Consider the following 18,497-nt stretch of genomic DNA (forward strand, 5'->3'; position numbering starts at 1 on the left):
GTTGACGAGCGCCGCCATGAACTGCTCTCGAGTGAGCGGCGCGCCGTCTGCTCGCGTGAACTCCTCTTCCGTCAGCTTCACTGCTCGCTCTCACTCCTGTAGCTTACATACGATAGTGTTGGAACTGGTTCTGACCTGGCGGACGACGAGTCCTCCCAGTAGGAGGCGCGCACGTAGACGCTGGTGACGTTGACGAGCGCCGCCATGAACTGCTCTCGAGTGAGCGGCGCGCCGTCTGCTCGCGTGAACTCCTCTTCCGTCAGCTTCACTGCTCGCTCTCACTCCTGTAGCTTACATACGATAGTGTTGGAACTGGTTCTGACCTGGCGGACGACGAGTCCTCCCAGTAGGAGGCGCGCACGTAGACGCTGGTGACGTTGACGAGCGCCGCCATGAACTGCTCTCGAGTGAGCGGCGCGCCGTCTGCTCGCGTGAACTCCTCTTCCGTCAGCTTCACTGCTCGCTCTCACTCCTGTAGCTTACATACGATAGTGTTGGAACTGGTTCTGACCTGGCGGACGACGAGTCCTCCCAGTAGGAGGCGCGCACGTAGACGCTGGTGACGTTGACGAGCGCCGCCATGAACTGCTCTCGAGTGAGCGGCGCGCCGTCTGCTCGCGTGAACTCCTCTTCTGTCAGCTTCACTCCGTGCTCCCACTCCGAGTACGATGGCGGTTGTTCAACACTGAAACATTCCTCTCTTCAGCAATACAACCAAGTATATTGGGCTTGCGCAGTGATAAAAATAGGACTTGTTTTCTGATGGGTCTTATGAGATGTGGGCCAGTGTATGGTGTCTCTGAAATCTATGATAAGTTCTCCACTATGTAGGAATGTTAATACAAACATGGTTATGACTTTAGGTGTATGCAAACACAGCTTTTACGAGATTGCGACATTGGAGAATTTGGAAAAAGAAGCAGGTTTTATTAGAATCTAAATTATGAAGAATGCATTCGATTAAGCATAGGCGCAGACCGATTTTTGGGCCCGATTTTAATTTGTATGAAGAAATCAAATCGGTGTAATGTGCGCACTTCCATACATGCCCATACTGATCAAATGCCCGACTAAACTATCGGCCGAGGAAAAATCGATGGTCTGCGCATAGGCTTAGTTGGCAGATGTTACAACTTTCAATAAATATCAACTAAATGTAGTCACAATCCTAAGAAAACAAGAAATAGTGAGTTTTTTATACAGTTTCACATCAGGGCAACCACACAGATTACACACTTTCACCAAATAAATTATAATAACAAAGTAAGCTGACCTGTTGTGCACCAGATACCCGCCAGGCCCTCCGAGGATGACGTCAGGGGCAGCAATGGCGCGGCCGTCGTTGCGGCTCGAATAGTACGCCGTGTATGTGAGGTACCCGCCGTATGACGTCAGACGCTTGCCTGGAAGAAGTCGGCACGAGCTCTTAGATTGTAGGTCGGTTTTTGGTGACAACTAAGGCCCAGTTTTTTTATTAATAGTTAAAATAACCAATAGTCAAATTTGACAGATGTCAAATGACAAGTGGTTAAATATCAGAAAAAAATGTTTTTCGAACAATGGTTAGCTTGACTTTTAGTACATTTTTTAACTATTAGTTAGCATTTTGTTAATATTTAACCATTAGTAGCAAAATTTAACAATTAGTTATTTTAATTATGAATCAAAAAACTGGGCCTAAGTAGTTTCGAAATTTCAACCTCATAGTTAGGCGAGTCTTGCTGCAGAGTTTTAAGAAAATATTAACATAATCTAAAGCCTTTGTGAACAGCCCAATCATATCCACACAATCTCTGTCTTCAAATACCAAGCAAGACTCCTGGTAAAGCTACTCTTAAAGAATAATTGTCTCCGACTTGTTTAAATAATAAATAAATAATAATAAAAGTTTATTTAACAACTTTAACATTACATAAATGCCCGAAAAGATACCGACTACTTCAATGGTCTTCAATTTGTATATGACGTAGATAACACATAAGATTAAATACAGTATGAGTCTTGATAGTGTGAGAATTGATGAACTTTATCAAGACTCTCACTGTATAGGAAGCGGATACCTTTTTTACGGGATCACTGTATCACTGTGAACACCAAAGTATTCCTTGCCCGAGTTAGGCCAATTCCACCTCAGATGTGGCAAACTTTTTGAGAGCAGAGGGCTGAGTTTGAGCGTTAAAAATATATGAACATTTTAGTTCTTGTAAGTTTCCACTAGGGGCGCTATTTAATGTTATTTTTTACGCGCTCTCTAGTGAGGGACGTTTGATGTAAACTCACACTAAGCCCCCAGTATAGACGGTGGAGTTTAGAGTAACCAGGCATAGACAACTCACCAAGGTAGTACTCCGGCGCAGAGAAGTAGACGAGCTTGTTGCTAGCCAGTTCAGCCTCTATGGTGGTGTCGTTGTACACGGCTGGCGCGAAGTCGTACGGGTTGACAGCTAGCGTACGGTTGGCTTCCACACTGACCAGAGACCAGTCCGCCATCACACTGATCTATAGGGTGAAATTCATTATTACAGATTTTACAGAGATTACAGAGGGCTTAGGCCCAGAACAGACGGTGAAACGCAACTGCAACGAAACTGCAACTTTATGATGATTCTTATGAATGAAACTGAAACTGAAAGATTCAAACTGGTCGCGTTATGTGTGGTCTCTCAACGGATGCTATGGCAGAAACTTAGATGCAACTCAAAAGTAACAAGCAGTTGCAGTTTCGTTGCAGTTGCGTTTCACCGTCTGTTCTGGGCCTTAGTGTGAGTTTATATCAAACGTCGTCACTAGCGAGCACGTTAAAAAATATATGAAGATTTTAGTTCTTGAAAGTTTCCGCTAGGGGCGCTGTACAATCCTTCATACATTTAATGTCAGACTACGAATGCGTTTTACGTAAACTCACACTACGCCCCCTGATTGTCGTTGGAACCGCAACTTCATTTAAAAGAACATAATAAAAAGAGAATGCACTTTATCTAGTGCACGCGGATGACAGATGATAGACTTCAAAATTAATGAAGTGTGGCCAGGATCTTAAGTTTTTACCAGCGGTCAAACTGTAGATCCTGGCTACACAGAAGTTGCAGCAGTAGAGATCATATAAAGGTAAAGGTTTTTTTTCCTCCAACTTGTTTTTTTTCGCTGGCCAGGATCACGCAGCATTCTAAAGCCGGGTTTCTAGCGTCTGTTTTGTTCTACACAATCAACAAAAACATGTCAACATTCAACATTTTTTGTAGGCAATTTTATTGAATGTTGAGGTGTTTTTGTTGATTGTGTAGGGCAAAACCAGCTTAAGAATGTCGTATGGTGCTTATTTCACCAGACAAAACCTAGCCATCTAGTAGAGTATCAGTTCTCATACTCTATTAGATGGCTAGGTTTTGACTCTTTTATAATGCGAACAGCTAACAGCTGAGAGATTACTCTTATAATGCGAACAGCTAGGCACTGGTCGTCGTCGTTTGTCGGCCGTTTGGTGTAGTGGTTCGAAATGGACTACTATTCCGGAGGTAGCGGGTTCGATTCCCGCACAGTACAAACATTTGTGTGCATGAACATATTTGTTTGTATTGGACTGGGTGTTTTCTATGTATAATAAGTATGTATTTACAAAAAAAAAAGTATTTAAGTATGTTTATATACGTTGTCTAGTACCCATAGTACAAGCTTTGCTTAGTTTGGGACTAGAAGCGCAGTGTAAAATGTCTAAGGATATTTATTATTATATTATTTATTTATTACTGGAATTCGCTGCATGCTGCTGTCATTCCCGAAGACTATAATCCGGGCCTTTTCAAGGTGAGAGTGTAAAGGCACTTACAGGGCAGATATAAACCATCCTAGACTGCATCCCACTTAACATCAGGTGCGATTGTGGTCAAATAACTGCCTTGTTATTAGGGATGTTATGGATATGTAGTTTCGGTTATCAGATACGGTTACGGATATAGGAATTATATTATACCGGTTTCGGTTACGGATATTTTTTTATTTCGGATATCCGAAAGTTTCGGTTACGGTTACGGATATCTGTGCTTTAGAATGCAATTTGCAATAGTTGTCCAACACGGTTCATTCATGGCCGCACATGTTACATCGAATAAAAAGAAATAAAAAAAATAAAAATTAATACTAGCTGGCATTATAAGGGTAAATCAGGCTGTTGTGTGTATTACAGAAAACAATTTAAACAGCCTACATCCGAAACTATCCGAAACGGTTACGGTTTTGGATATTTTTTTATTTCGGATATCCGAAAGTTTCGGTTACGGTTACGGATATCCGTAACATGCCTGCTTGTCATGCATAAAAGAAACTCACCGCAGCCCAGGACAGGTAGGAGCTGGAACAGCGCGTGGTCTTGCCGGAGCAGTAGCACTTGGTGCAGCCGTCCGGGTTGCCGGCCTGCAGGTTGTAGTACTCCTCCTTGCACTCGTTGCATGCCTGCAAGATACATATTTTTTTATCAGTTCTACATAATAGACTATTTGACACCATTCCCCAATAATTCGAAATCACAACTTTTCTAAAAAGACACTTCATTCTGGTCTTAAAAACTTAATTAATTTTAAATTACCTGTAAATTACGATTTTTGGTCGCGTTGTAATTGAAAAAAGTAGTTTATTTGAGTTGGCAAAATAGTGACGTCACTTACTTGTAGTGCCATACAAAATCTATGGGAGAGTTTCGTTTTGACAGTTTAAAAAAGTACGTCAATTGATTGGTGGTGGCAACACGTCTATTATGTGTGTCACTTCTTCACTTGGTTCATCACCAACACAGAGATCTATGAAGCTCTGAGCATGAGAACTGTTAGGGAAGAGCTAAAGCTAACAGGGAAGAAATATAAAACGCGACTGGAAAATCTTAATCACCCAAATGAGTCGGCTACTGCGTTGGCAACCATCAGCTACATCAGACGACTAAAACGCCACATCGGTGACAGATGGTGAATGAGGAGTGTCCTGCTGGGGAGCATCTTGACATGTTAAAACTGCTTGGAACAAATCTGCTTATAGTTTGGGACTGATTGCAGATGAGCGCAAAAAAAAAATTCTTCACTTACCTAAGTTTTTCCCAAATACAGGTAACAGTCAGCGTTCAATACATAGTTCGTGACATCAAAACTCCAAAGTAGCCAAAAAATTCGCAACACAACACGTCTGTCACAATGAGGGCTATCGTTTTTATACTTAACAGTTGGCACCCCTGGCGATTGACAGGACCTTACTCTACAGTGGCGCCATCTTGATGAGTGCAAATGCGATAGTCCTCCTACCACTTTAGCGCTCACCAGCTGGCGCCACTGTCTTCGCTACTAGCAAGTGACAGGACCTTACTCTACAGTGGCGCCAACTGGTGAGCACTAAAACGATAGCCCTCATTAAAATAAGGTTGTGTTGACAACTTTTTGACTTTTTTGGGTGTCACGAACAATTTGACCCTGACTGTACCTGGCGCTGAGTAAGTGACCTTTTCCTATGATGCGGATTTTGGCACGCGTGCGTATCTGTTCTTCCTATCACGTGGAATGGAAAAACATTAATAGCGCATACGTATACATATGGATTGCTGTCACGTTACAACAACGCAGCGCTTTGACGTACGACGTAGGTGCTCTGAGCACCTTCCTCCTCCTCCACTAGTGAGTCACTAAGACAGGATTTTGCAAAATTCAATACCTAAGGATCCCCTTAAAACGGGATCCACACACACGTACAAAGTTGTGGGCGACCGCTAGTCTCTCTACAGGGTGTTGATTTCAATCCTCGAAATATTTAGGGAGTTGATTAAGTAGCCTATACTGATCACGAATCAGTAAAAAAATTGACTTCGAAATAAAATTAAAACGAACTTTAACTTAGTTAGTCAAAGAAAATACTTATTTATACTACCTACTACGTGGCTCCCTCAGTAGGTTATCCGACATGATAAGCGAGCGATCCGCGTAGTTCGATGGTGCCGCAATGTAAACGTATTGCAGTATTGCGAGCCACAGTACAGTTGGTGTCGCACGGAAAATATTAGCTAAAATTCCGCTTTCGTTTGTAATTTTTGTTTATCCACAACAAGGAAGCTCTTGGCCTGTATCTCACCTGATGGTAAGTAATGATTAGGCTGGAGGTGGAAGCGAGCTTCAACCGGAATCCTCAACCACAGAGGAACTGACTATCTTACCTCTAACTGCCGGAACACAACAATGCTGTTAACATTGTTGTTATGGCGACAGACTTAGCCCTTCTGCCCCCACTGGCAATCGAACCCGGGACCTCTGCGTCTGAAGCAGGTGGTCTAACCACTAGATCATAAGGGCGGTTAAAAATTCCGCGTTTATTTAAAAATAATTCGTTTTAAGTCATAATAGATCACCTAAATAAATATGGCAAGGATTGAAATCAACACCCTGTATATCTCTATGTACCGACCTGTCCGCGCACGTTCCGCTTGCAGTAGCACTGCGCGGTGTTCTGGTCGCAGACGTCATCCGTGGTCCCGTCCAGGTCGCACGAGCACGCCGGGCAGTCCGGGAACGCATAGTGTCCGGGCACGCAGTGGTCGCAAACGCGTCCGATTACGTTATTTTTGCACCTGTGAGGTAGAAACATGGTAGTAAAGATCTTGAAGCGTTATTTGGTAGCTGTCAGCTCTAATTAATAACTCTAAGGGAACCCTAATAAAACACATAAGTTTGAGAAGACGCTGGGAGAGATTTTCAATCTTTTGGAGTAGCTTACTAAAGATTTTGAAATGATTACAATCTTTAAAACTATTTTGTTACGGTACTATTGCAATAAGTATATAAACAACGCGGTATCAATTCGCGCGCAGTTCCCGCAGTGTCTGATTCCGCTGAACGATTATGATCTTTTAGCCTACGTCATTAACTCACGCACAGTTTCCGCTATCCGGCTCGCACTGCAGCCGGCGCTCGATCACGCCGAGCGGTTTGCAGTTGCACTCGTCGCAGCCGTGGAGTTGAACGTATAAGGCGTTCGACGTCATCAAGATACTACGTCATAACTCACGCGAAGTTCCCACTGTGTTTGATTCCGCTGAACGATTATGATCTTTAAGCCTTCGTCGTTAAGGTTCAACTCACTCGCAGTTTCCACTATCCGGCTCGCACTGCAGCCTTCGGTCGATCACGCCGAGCGGGTTGCAGTTGCACTCGTCGCAGCCGCGGTGCACGTCGAAGTTGAACGTGTAAGGCTTGCAGCGGTCGCAGTTCTCGCCTTCTACGTTCTTCGGACAAATGCACATGCCTGCAAAGAAAATGATAGAGTCGTAATGAAAACAATCGTGTGGCATGTGCCTGTGAAGAAAATGCCAGGTTTTACATAAAATCTTAGATATTTGGTTCTAACAGGTAAATTATGACCAACCCCACTCTTCTCATGTTGCTTTTCGACCACGTTGGGCTTGCAGGGACATGCTCAAAGAATACGTCACACCCAGTTTGTTTAATAAAGTGATGGTTAAACCTGTTAGAATAAGTACTGGAACGCGACTATTTTATATTGTTTATGTTGGCTATACGGAAATCCTTTTAGTTTTGTCAAGTTGTCATTGTCACTACTGGCATTTTAAGCTCTGTAATTGTGTCCGCTCTCCTCATTGTTCCAAAACCCACCCCGACTACGTTGTGCTTGCAAGGACACTGTCCGCCGAAGACATCGGACTCCTGTTCAGTTAGCAGTGATGGTTAAACTGGCAACACTAACCGTCCTCGTTATAGATAGCGGTGGCCGGGCAGTGGCAGGGCCGGCAGTCGGGGAAGCCGTAGTATCCAGTGCGGCAGGCGGTACAGGACCGGCCGACCACGTTGGGCTTGCAAGGACACTGTCCGCCGAAGACATCGGACTCCATGTTCAGTTAGCAGTGATGGTTAAACTGGCAATACTGACCGTCCTCGTTACAGATAGCGGTGGCCGGGCAGTGGCAGGGCCGGCAGTCGGGGAAGCCGTAGTATCCAGTGCGGCAGGCGGTACAGGACCGGCCGACCACGTTGGGCTTGCAAGGACACTGTCCGCCGAAGACATCGCACTCCAGTTCAGTTGAGCCCATGAAGTCGCAGAAGCAGGATAGGGCTCCGCTGTTGTACTCAGCCGTGATGGAGAACATCGCGTCGCGGCAGAAGCCTGGGAAACAGATGAAGATTATGTTATAGCAAGATGGGACATTTTCTAATTCTTGTTACCATCACTTTTGTGCACGAACGAAGGACCTTAAATTTAAACACCAATAATTTAGTAATTTAGAACCTGGGTGAAAATTAAATTTTCATTGCACTCGGAAGAAAGAGAGTGGAGAAATAAGAAAATACAGTTCGAGTTAAAGATTACTTCCCATTAGGCTGGTTTTAGAGTCACGCTGACGCACGCTGACCGTCAGCGCTGACAGCCGAAATGTATGAACCGTTGGCGCCAAGCGATCAGCGTCACTCAGGAACGTTCCCTTCAATTACATACATATTGATCTGTCAGCGCCGACGATCAGCAAGCGGTCAGCGCGATTCTAAAACCCGCCTTACTGTATAGATATTATGGAGCTATGCCCATTTCCCATTCCCACTGACGCCAGAATGTACATGTACATGTAATGTGAATGTACAGCTTCGCTGAGAGTAAAATCTAACCATTGAAGGTCAATTTGTTTCAGGTGAAGTTACACTGTCATTGAACCCGCAACGAAATTAGAATAGAGAAAGAAAAAGTATGTAAACAGAAGACAACCTGGGAGTGTAGTGTGAGTTTACACCAAACGAAGTGAACTAGTGAGCGCGTAAAAATGACATTAAATGTATGACGGATTGCACAGCGCTTCTAGCGGAAACTTTCAAGAACTAAAATTTTCATATTTCTATAACGCGCTCACTAGTGAGGACGTTTGATGTAAACTCACACTAAGGCGGTTATCACACTGCGCCGCACTCCGCCTCGGTACGCGGGACGACAGATTTAATCATTGTATGCAAGTACCTCAGTTTGTATAGAAAACACGCGCGGCACAACACTGACAACGCGTCTGCGCGCGGGATTTTTTATATGAAATCACGCGCTCCGCGGCGGAGCGCGGCGCAGTGTGATAACCGCCTAAGCCCTCTGTATAAAGATGAGATAATAATTATCTTAGACTTCACGTTGATGCATGTACCACTAATTATGGACGCAATTCCTTCTTTAACAGAGTTTTCAAAACTTTTAACAGTAATTATTCTAAAAATTTTGACCTTTTTCATATTGTGAGACCAAACTACTTCAAAAATCAAAGTAATAAAGAATTCTTTGGCGACACTACTTAGCACTTTCCCGGTAAAAAGTTGAAGTATCTGTTTACTGCTTAATATTCTGCTATTTTGGTATGGCTTTAGTAGGTATTTTCTGTATTGTTTTAACTTTTTTCATATATTGTAGTTATACTGCATGCTAAATGATTTGTTTTGGATTGTATCTTGATATGCTATTTGTGAAAACTATGTAAGGCATTTTTGATCTTAACCGCCTCATCTATTAATCATACATAAATGCTGTTTGTTTTCCATAAAATAAATAAATAAATAACTGACCTGTGTCGTTAGGGTTGATGTAGTAATGGTTGAGCGCACAGGTGTCGATGAACTCGCGCGTGTAGTCTAGGACGTTCGCCTCCTTTAGCGCGGAGTCCGTGTAGTCTCCAGTGGCCACCACGAGCACGTAGTCTAGCCAGAGGCCTTTGGTGTCTGCGCCCTGGGGAGATGAAAAGGGTTTTCTAAATCGCCGATGCATTTTACGTTAAATATGGAAGTTACTAGAAATCCCGTTTTTGGTTTTTGGTCTCGTATATGGATAATAAATAAATAATAATAAATAAATGTCCTTGGACATTTTACACTGCGCCGCTAGTCCCAAACTAAGCAAAGCTTGTACTATGGGTACTAGACAACTTAAATACTTAAAAATATATAAACATACTTAAATAGATACTTAAATACTTTTTTGTTTTTGTAAATACATACATATTATACATAGAAAACACCCAGACCCGTCACAGAAATTAATATTCATCATTTCAATTTCTGCCCGACCGGGAATCGAACCCGGGACCTCTCGGCATAGTAGTCCGTTCTGAACCACTACACGTAACGGCCGACAAATACTAGCTAAATACTTTTGCCCGCGGCTTCACCCACGTGAAATTCAGTTTGTCACAGATCGTAATAAATTATATCCTGTATATACTCAGGGTTATAAACAATAATACTGTAAAGTTATTAGTTATGCAGCGCGCCGCAGCCGGATTTGCGTCGACCGTCATGAGCGCGTCGTGCTTGACGCCTTCCAGTGTCACGTCGCGACTGCTGCGACAGCAGTGACGTCATACCTGGAAGGCGATGGTGACGTTCTCGTTGACGGGGAAGTAGTCCCGGCCGTCGGCGAGCTTGAGCAGCGCGCGGCAGCCCGAGTTGGACGGACAGTGTTCGACCGTCATGAGCGCGCCGTGCTTGACGCCGTCCAGCGTCAGTGTCACGTCGAGGCTGCTCTCTGCGAAATGAAATAAGGTGATCAGTGGTGGAAAACAGTACCCAGGTTCATTAATGAAACGATTCTGACGTAAAATATACTTTTGCGCAATTTATATTAAAAGGCGTGATCCCAAGGCTTCTCAATTCCAGGCCCGCAAAAGAATTTTAAGTGGCCCGCGCAAGTATGGTTTGAAAATATGCACCAAACCAAAAATCCCGCCGCGCACAGTACAGCCCGATTCAAACTTTATGACCTCTCTGAAGTTATGTCAGAAATGTAATTGGCCTGTCGTTAACGTCTAAATCCACCGTTTGGCCCGACTCTTCAAAAGGTTAAGCAGCCTTGCTAGAGTAAAGTGATACGAGTAGCGTCCACTCATGGCGTGCCACTCACACTATGGCTGTGATGATGATGATGATGAGTTTGCCGCCTTGAAGCCCAGCTGCACGGGGTCGGCGTCGGGCGTCAGGTGGCGTCGTCCCGGATGGGTGGCCGCGGTAGGACACTTGACTCCTGGAGCAGGGAGCACTCACGAGGGTGGTCCGGCTGGTAGTAGTGCACGATGAACATGTACTCGCCGGGGGCCGCCTTGAAGCCCAGCTGCACGGGGCGGCGTCGGGCGTCAGGTGGCGTCGTCCTAATGGGTGGCCGCGGTAGGACACTTGGCACCTGGAGCAGGGAGCACTCACGCGGGTGGTCCGGCTGGTAGTAGTGCACGATGAACATGTACTCGCCGGGGGCCGCCTTGAAGCCCAGCTGCACGGGTCGGCGTCGGGCGTCAGGTGGCGTCGTCCCGGATGGGTGGCCGCGGTAGGACACTTGACAGCTGGAGCAGGGAGCACTCACGAGGGTGGTCCGGCTGGTAGTAGTGCACGATGAACATGTACTCGCCGGGGGCCGCCTTGAAGCCCAGCTGCACGGGTCGGCGTCGGGCGTCAGGTGGCGTCGTCCCGGATGGGTGGCCGCGGTAGGACACTTGACAGCTGGAGCAGGGAGCACTCACGAGGGTGGTCCGGCTGGTAGTAGTGCACGATGAACATGTACTCGCCGGGGGCCGCCTTGAAGCCCAGCTGCACGGGGTCGGCGTCGGGCGTCAGGTACACCACCGCCGTGGCGTTGTCCTGGACGGGTGGCCGCACGTCGCGCTCGCCGCCCGTGCCCAATTCGATCTCCACCTGCACGACATAAATACACATAAGGCCGGCAATACATGGACAGCTCGAGCAGTTAGTCAGTGATCAACATACACGGACCGCTCTTGCAGTCAAGAATCAACAGCTTAATGCTGCCAGTGATAACTGCTCAACTAATCACAAGCGAGCGTGCCGTGGAATGAAGAAAGGGGGCGAAGGTAACTGCGCGAGAGCTGTCGACAGCTCGAGCAGTCAGTGTATGGCTGGCGACTGCTTGACCGCACGATGAAAATTCACCGTGCTGTCGACCGCCCGAATCAGTTGCAACTGCTCGAGCGGTTCGTGTATGTGCGTCCATAGAACTCTGCAGTTCACTGTGCAGTCGCAGCTTGAAGCTGTCGACCCTGACTGCTTCAAGCGGTCCGTGTATTGTCGGCCTAACAGTAGCAAAAAATACGAAGAAAGAATTAATAGCCGACTGAGAAATATGCCACCTTGTCCCACGATGCCCATTAAATATCTTCGGACAATTTCACATAGCGCCATTTAGCCCCAAAGTAAGCAATTAATATGCTTGTGTTTTGGGTGCTAGCTTAACGGACATACTACTTTATACTTTTTTTGGGTCTCATTGCAATGGGACAGTTGCAATGTCTCATTGCATTATCATTGTGTTACAAAAACTCACAACACTGGTTTGCAGCCACCACCAGCAATCATGTATCGTCGACTTTTTTGTCGGCGAGTTAGTCGATGATGCCTTCACATATCGGTCAAATTGGAACACTTTGTCGGCACACGACAACAGGAACTGCGTGATATGGTCCAGGTCCTTGGTGCTCGTGAGCGGCGGAATATGAACTGTATTCTCACCTTCTTAAGCCTGCTCTACACGTCTACAGATACGTCCGCGGACGCTGACAGATGCATCCGCAGATGGATCACCTCGAGTCGTCCACACGTCTGTTGCTTGATCAGTATAAGTTCATTCTCGACAGAGACACAACGTTTAAATATGGATATTGAGATCATAGCTGCCGCAGCTATTTATTTATTTAGTACTTTTAACTACTACGAAAATGTGCATCGCAATAGAGTTATTAAAAATAAATGGAAAAGAAAAAGATGGTGGATGCTGGCTATACATAGAAACAGAACGAAGTAAGCGGAATTTTTATCCAAACTCAAATCAAATTTACGTAATTGCACATTACACACGTAATAACAAGATTTTTTTTTGCGGGAATAGCATAGAAAACCAGCTTGCAGAACTACAAGTACGCGTGCACATTCAATCGCAACTCCGAGCAAACTGATGCGTCGTAAGACGTGTGGACAGGACGCCGGACGTTCGCGCCAAAACCCTTTGATCCGTGCCACAAAAACCGACAACAAACGGATAAGTGGCAGACGCATCTGCGGACGGTAAATACCTACAACAGACGCGCAAATTACCCCATTAGTCCAGTCATTTAAGCTTAAATTAGGTAAGAATCTCGGAATTAGAGATACCCAGCTGTAAGTCTGTAAATACTTGTATATTGACACCCTAAAAGTTGTCTCAAAACCTACATATGGTAGGGTGTAAGCAACTATTAAATTTTAAGGTCAAAGGTCACAAAAATCGGTTTTTTGCGCTTTTTTTGGAAATATCTCATTTCCTATGGGTTTTTTNACATCTACACGTCGGCGGACGCATCGGCAGATGACGTCTGCAGATGCGTCCGCCGACGTGTAGAGGAGCCTTTAGAGTCTACAGCTGCGAAGAATACAGGCAGGCAGTACGGGCACCGCGATGATGCCTGTCTCCGCTGGAATATGAGCCTTATTCTCACCTTCTTAGAGTCTACAGCTGCGGAGAACACGGCCGGCTCGCAGCGGCCGGCGCGGCGCAGGCAGTACGGGCGCGGCGTGATGTGGTCCAGGTGCCACTCGTCCTCTGGCACTGCGATGATCGCCTTGATGCCTGTAAGTGAGTCTCTCTCGCCCTGTAAGATAATGCAGATGTGATATTACATCTAGCCTATATGACACCTCTTAAATAGTGATTGAAAACTGAGGCGTGAAGGAGCGTCGCAGTGATATAACTGCGGCGCAGCATTTGACGTTAAAACACACCCCGTTCCACCACCGCAGGAACCTACACAGGCACTTGTTGATTAAAAAAAATGATGTTAAATTACTAAAAAAACAACTTACATCCAAATAAAGAGTGTTCTCCTCGCTCTGCAGATTGAAAACGTTGATTTTGGCTATGTTGTCGACCACGACTTGTCTGCAGGCGGTGGCGTAAGGGCATTCGTTGAGGTTTGCAATGGCCGCCGTCTCAGGCGCATCACCAGACTGCACCCGTACAGTGACCGTCCATTTGGGCGTGAACAGGTTGGTTTCATTGGAGTAGTCCTCAGACGGGATCGCGCTGCGGTTGATGGGCGTCACGTATTCAATCAGCAGCACGTATGGCCCGGGCTGCTCGATCGTCAGTTTGTACTCTAACTCGGGCTGGTCGTCGTTCAGGAGCGGAATTGTGTTTGGCGCTGCGTTTAGCTCTTGCAGTTGCTGCGAAGGAATACACAATTGACATTTGAGATCAATATCTTGCAGTAGTTTTTTAATAAGTTGATGCTGATGGATGGTGTTGAATTTGAAAAAAGTAAGAATTGGGTTTTACTTTTGTAAGAACCTACTTCTTCGTCTACAAATAATATTTATAATTTGACAATCTATAAGTTTATCTACTAGAAAAGCTTTGTTCTTTTTTGCAGCCTGTGAGTAACTTGATAATCTTCTGACTGAGCAAGCTAAGTGACGATTAAACCTCAGTTACACCATCTTCATTTTACTCGTAACTAAACTAAAACGGTATTTTCATTTGACTGACTTTTAACGTTTGTTATGGTTAAAGTAAGATGGTGCAACCCAGGGCAAGTCTCTGATAATCACTACACTGAGCTTGTTCTATGGCAACTGGTATGACTCACGATGTTGTCGTCGACGTAGAGCGTGACCGGTGTGACCAGCTCCGCAGCAGGTCTTCCCTGCCACCGGGGCACGCGACCTGTCGGCAGAGCCTCTCGCCGATAGGACAGAGGTCAGACAGCTGGTGCCCACACTAGACTCACTGAGAAGACACATGACTCACGATGTTGTCGTCGACGTAGAGCGTGACCGGCGTGACCAGCTCCGCAGCAGGTCTTCCCTGCACGCTGGGGTCACGACCTGTCGGCAGAGCCTCTCGCCGATAGGACAGAGGTCAGACAGCTGGTGCCCACACTAGACTCACTGAGAAGACACATGACTCACGATGTTGTCGTCGACGTAGAGCGTGACCGGCGTGACCAGCTCCGCAGCAGGTCTTCCCTGCACGCTGGGGTCACGACCTGTCGGCAGAGCCTCTCGCCGATAGGACAGAGGTCAGACAGCTGGTGCCCACACTAGACTCACAGAGAAGACACATGACTCACGATGTTGTCGTCGACGTAGAACGTGACCGGCGTGACCAGCTCCGCAACAGGTCTTCCCTGGACGCTGGGGCACGCGACCTGTCGGCAGAGCCTCTCGCCGATAGGACAGAGGTCAGACAGCTGGTGCCCACACTAGACTCACAGAGAAGACACATGACTCACGATGTTGTCGTCGACGTAGAACGTGACCGGCGTGACCAGCTCCGCAACAGGTCTTCCCTGGACGCTGGGGCACGCGACCTGTCGGCAGAGCCTCTCGCCGATAGGACAGAGGTCAGACAGCTGGTGCCCACACTAGACTCACTGAGAAGACACATGACTCACGATGTTGTCGTCGACGTAGAGCGTGACCGGCGTGACCAGCTCCGCAGCAGGTCTTCCCTGCACGCTGGGGTCACGACCTGTCGGCAGAGCCTCTCGCCGATAGGACAGAGGTCAGACAGCTGGTGCCCACACTAGACTCACTGAGAAGACACATGACTCACGATGTTGTCGTCGACGTAGAGCGTGACCGGCGTGACCAGCTCCGCAGCAGGTCTTCCCTGCACGCTGGGGTCACGACCTGTCGGCAGAGCCTCTCGCCGATAGGACAGAGGTCAGACAGCTGGTGCCCACACTAGACTCACAGAGAAGACACATGACTCACGATGTTGTCGTCGACGTAGAACGTGACCGGCGTGACCAGCTCCGCAACAGGTCTTCCCTGGACGCTGGGGCACGCGACCTGTCGGCAGAGCCTCTCGCCGATAGGACAGAGGTCAGACAGCTGGTGCCCACACTAGACTCACTGAGAAGACACATGACTCACGATGTTGTCGTCGACGTAGAGCGTGACCGGCGTGACCAGCTCCGCAGCAGGTCTTCCCTGCACGCTGGGGTCACGACCTGTCGGCAGAGCCTCTCGCCGATAGGACAGAGGTCAGACAGCTGGTGCCCACACTAGACTCACTGAGAAGACACATGACTCACGATGTTGTCGTCGACGTAGAGCGTGACCGGCGTGACCAGCTCCGCAGCAGGTCTTCCCTGCACGCTGGGGTCACGACCTGTCGGCAGAGCCTCTCGCCGATAGGACAGAGGTCAGACAGCTGGTGCCCACACTAGACTCACTGAGAAGACACATGACTCACGATGTTGTCGTCGACGTAGAGCGTGACCGGCGTGACCAGCTCCGCAGCAGGTCTTCCCTGGACGCTGGGGCACGCGACCTGTCGGCAGAGCCTCTCGCCGATAGGACAGAGGTCAGACAGCTGGTGCCCACACTAGACTCACTGAGAAGACACATGACTCACGATGTTGTCGTCGACGTAGAGCGTGACCGGCGTGACCAGCTCCGCAACAGGTCTTCCCTGGACGCTGGGGCACGCGACCTGTCGGCAGAGCCTCTCGCCGATAGGACAGAGGTCAGACAGCTGGTGCCCACACTAGACTCACTGAGAAGACACATGACTCACGATGTTGTCGTCGACGTAGAGCGTGACCGGCGTGACCAGCTCCGCAGCAGGTCTTCCCTGGACGCTGGGGTACGCAAACTGTCGGCAAAGCCTCTGGTCGCCGACCACACAAGGCTTGTCCACCAGTTTAGTCAGCACTGTGGCCTCGTAGTATGCTTCTGGGATCAGGACGAAGTAATCCTGGGGAAAAAATATTGGAAAGTAGAATCAGAGATCCAGTATGCTATGCTTGTTAAATATTAGGTTTTGTTATTATGATTGTTGGGTTGCTCTACCGTGATTTAATTTTCTGAGAAGGGTTTCATGCCATTAGGGCTTGTTTCCACGGCAATCTAGTAATGCAGGATCCCTCAAAAAAGGACTTTCGTGTGAAAAAACATTAATGTGTTTGAAATGTGTTACAAATTCGAACGGATCGGTTTTTTGCGGTACACTGCAAATGGGATGTTCGCGTGAACGTTAACATGTAGTACGCGTATACTACTAAACGGGATCCTGCAAAAACAGTTCCTGCTAAAAACGGGATTTGCCCGTGGGAACAAGCCCTTTAATGATTACAGGAGTAACTCACGATCATGACTTCCTTGGTGGTCTTGAAGGTGACGGTCCAGTTGCCGGGGTTCATGACGAGCGGCGACGGCGCCAGGTCCTTCTCGCCCGACACCGTGATCAGCTGCGGGTCCATGGTAGGCCGGAGCAGCACGCTGAATCTGATGGGGGAATATGGACACAGTTAAAGCCTGGTCCGGGAGCACGTAGAATTTTGTCCAATGACCCCAAGCTACCCATCCTTATCGCTCGCGCGTAATTATATTGCTGTCGCGACTGTGCGACGGGCGCCCGCAGTGAGTGTGCGAGCGCGACAGCAACATAATTACGCGCAACATAAGGTAGACTACAGATACCCCGCAGACTATATTATAAGGTCACCTCCAAAAGACAGACGAAATTTTAATAGGGCATCTAATAATATTAGAAAAATTGGACCCTAGCATTAAAACCAAAAGAAATAGGCTAGTTTCTGTTTTTACCATCTTATTTTAACGTAGTACCATCCCTCTGCTTAAGCTGAACATACTGATGCCTTTTATCGGCCCTCACTGTCTAACCGTGTCATAACCATGACTGGTGTTTTTGTATGGAGTTTGACAGACTTTTGCCGTTTGTTAAAGTTAAAGTAAGACGGTGCAACCCAGCCTTAGAGATCTAGTTTTATCATGTAAAATCCATTATGTAGTAGGCACTGGACTGAAGGTGCTACTAAGGTACTATACAATTTAAGTTCGCTGTACGATTGTGCCTCGCCATGAAATGCCTGAAAAAACGCTGGCGTGAAAAGTTTCTTAGTTCATAGAGCCTAAGCAATCTTATCCTATAGGTTCTGAGCTATAGCAAGGTTTTATAAAGGTACATACTTCTGTTGCGTTTCGACGACGCTCTCAGGGGTGATGATAATGGATGCGATGACGGGGTCACGCAGGGGATTCGCATATTTCAGCACCATGCGGTACAGAGACGACTTGGAGATGTGCACGATGTTTATCACTTCGTTCTGTGGACACGAGATTGTTTCATTTGAATCACATGCACCATTTATAAAACCATGATCGTTTCGTTTATCTTCTAAGCTTTTCCTATTTTGTAGTGAATATTTTCTGTCCAACTGGTCACAGCAGGAGCACTGTCTTATAGAATTCTTAATGTCTTATAGAAATCTATCTAGCAGTTGTTAAAACGGTAGCGCATTTTCTTACATAACTTTTCAATTCCTATCATTGGAGGTCCGAAAATATTTCTCATACAATTTGATACCATAATGATCATTCTTCATAAAAAATTTAAAACCTACATATTTAAAAACATAATCATTGATATTCATAATATCACTAATCATACACTTAGTTTTTACTAATATTTGTTTTCATATATTTTTCTAT

At 46.7% G+C, this 18,497-nt stretch overlaps 1 protein-coding gene across 1 annotated transcript in view; it reads right to left on the reverse strand.

Annotated features, from left to right (window-relative positions):
• The window catches only part of LanA (laminin subunit alpha), a 47,951-nt gene extending 29,842 nt beyond the window's left edge, over positions 1-18,109 (reverse strand). The window contains exons 1-15 of the mRNA XM_028321855.1: positions 17,976-18,109; positions 17,132-17,270; positions 16,561-16,740; positions 13,842-14,201; positions 13,478-13,630; positions 11,513-11,684; positions 10,367-10,527; positions 9,573-9,732; positions 7,912-8,145; positions 7,107-7,269; positions 6,433-6,595; positions 4,327-4,449; positions 2,337-2,499; positions 1,274-1,403; positions 512-685 (exon numbers count right to left, since the gene is read on the reverse strand). Of these exons, the coding sequence (XP_028177656.1) occupies positions 512-685; positions 1,274-1,403; positions 2,337-2,499; positions 4,327-4,449; positions 6,433-6,595; positions 7,107-7,269; positions 7,912-8,145; positions 9,573-9,732; positions 10,367-10,527; positions 11,513-11,684; positions 13,478-13,630; positions 13,842-14,201; positions 16,561-16,740; positions 17,132-17,270; positions 17,976-18,064 (2,564 nt within the window). The 5' untranslated portion in view covers positions 18,065-18,109. The remainder of the gene's footprint in view (positions 1-511; positions 686-1,273; positions 1,404-2,336; positions 2,500-4,326; positions 4,450-6,432; positions 6,596-7,106; positions 7,270-7,911; positions 8,146-9,572; positions 9,733-10,366; positions 10,528-11,512; positions 11,685-13,477; positions 13,631-13,841; positions 14,202-16,560; positions 16,741-17,131; positions 17,271-17,975) is intronic.
• Positions 18,110-18,497: the final 388 nt, after the last annotated feature.

The sequence above is a fragment of the Ostrinia furnacalis genome, unplaced genomic scaffold (genome assembly GCF_004193835.3).
Source record: "Ostrinia furnacalis isolate ACB-3 unplaced genomic scaffold, ASM419383v2 OfSCF7583, whole genome shotgun sequence".
NCBI lineage: Eukaryota > Metazoa > Arthropoda > Insecta > Lepidoptera > Crambidae > Ostrinia > Ostrinia furnacalis.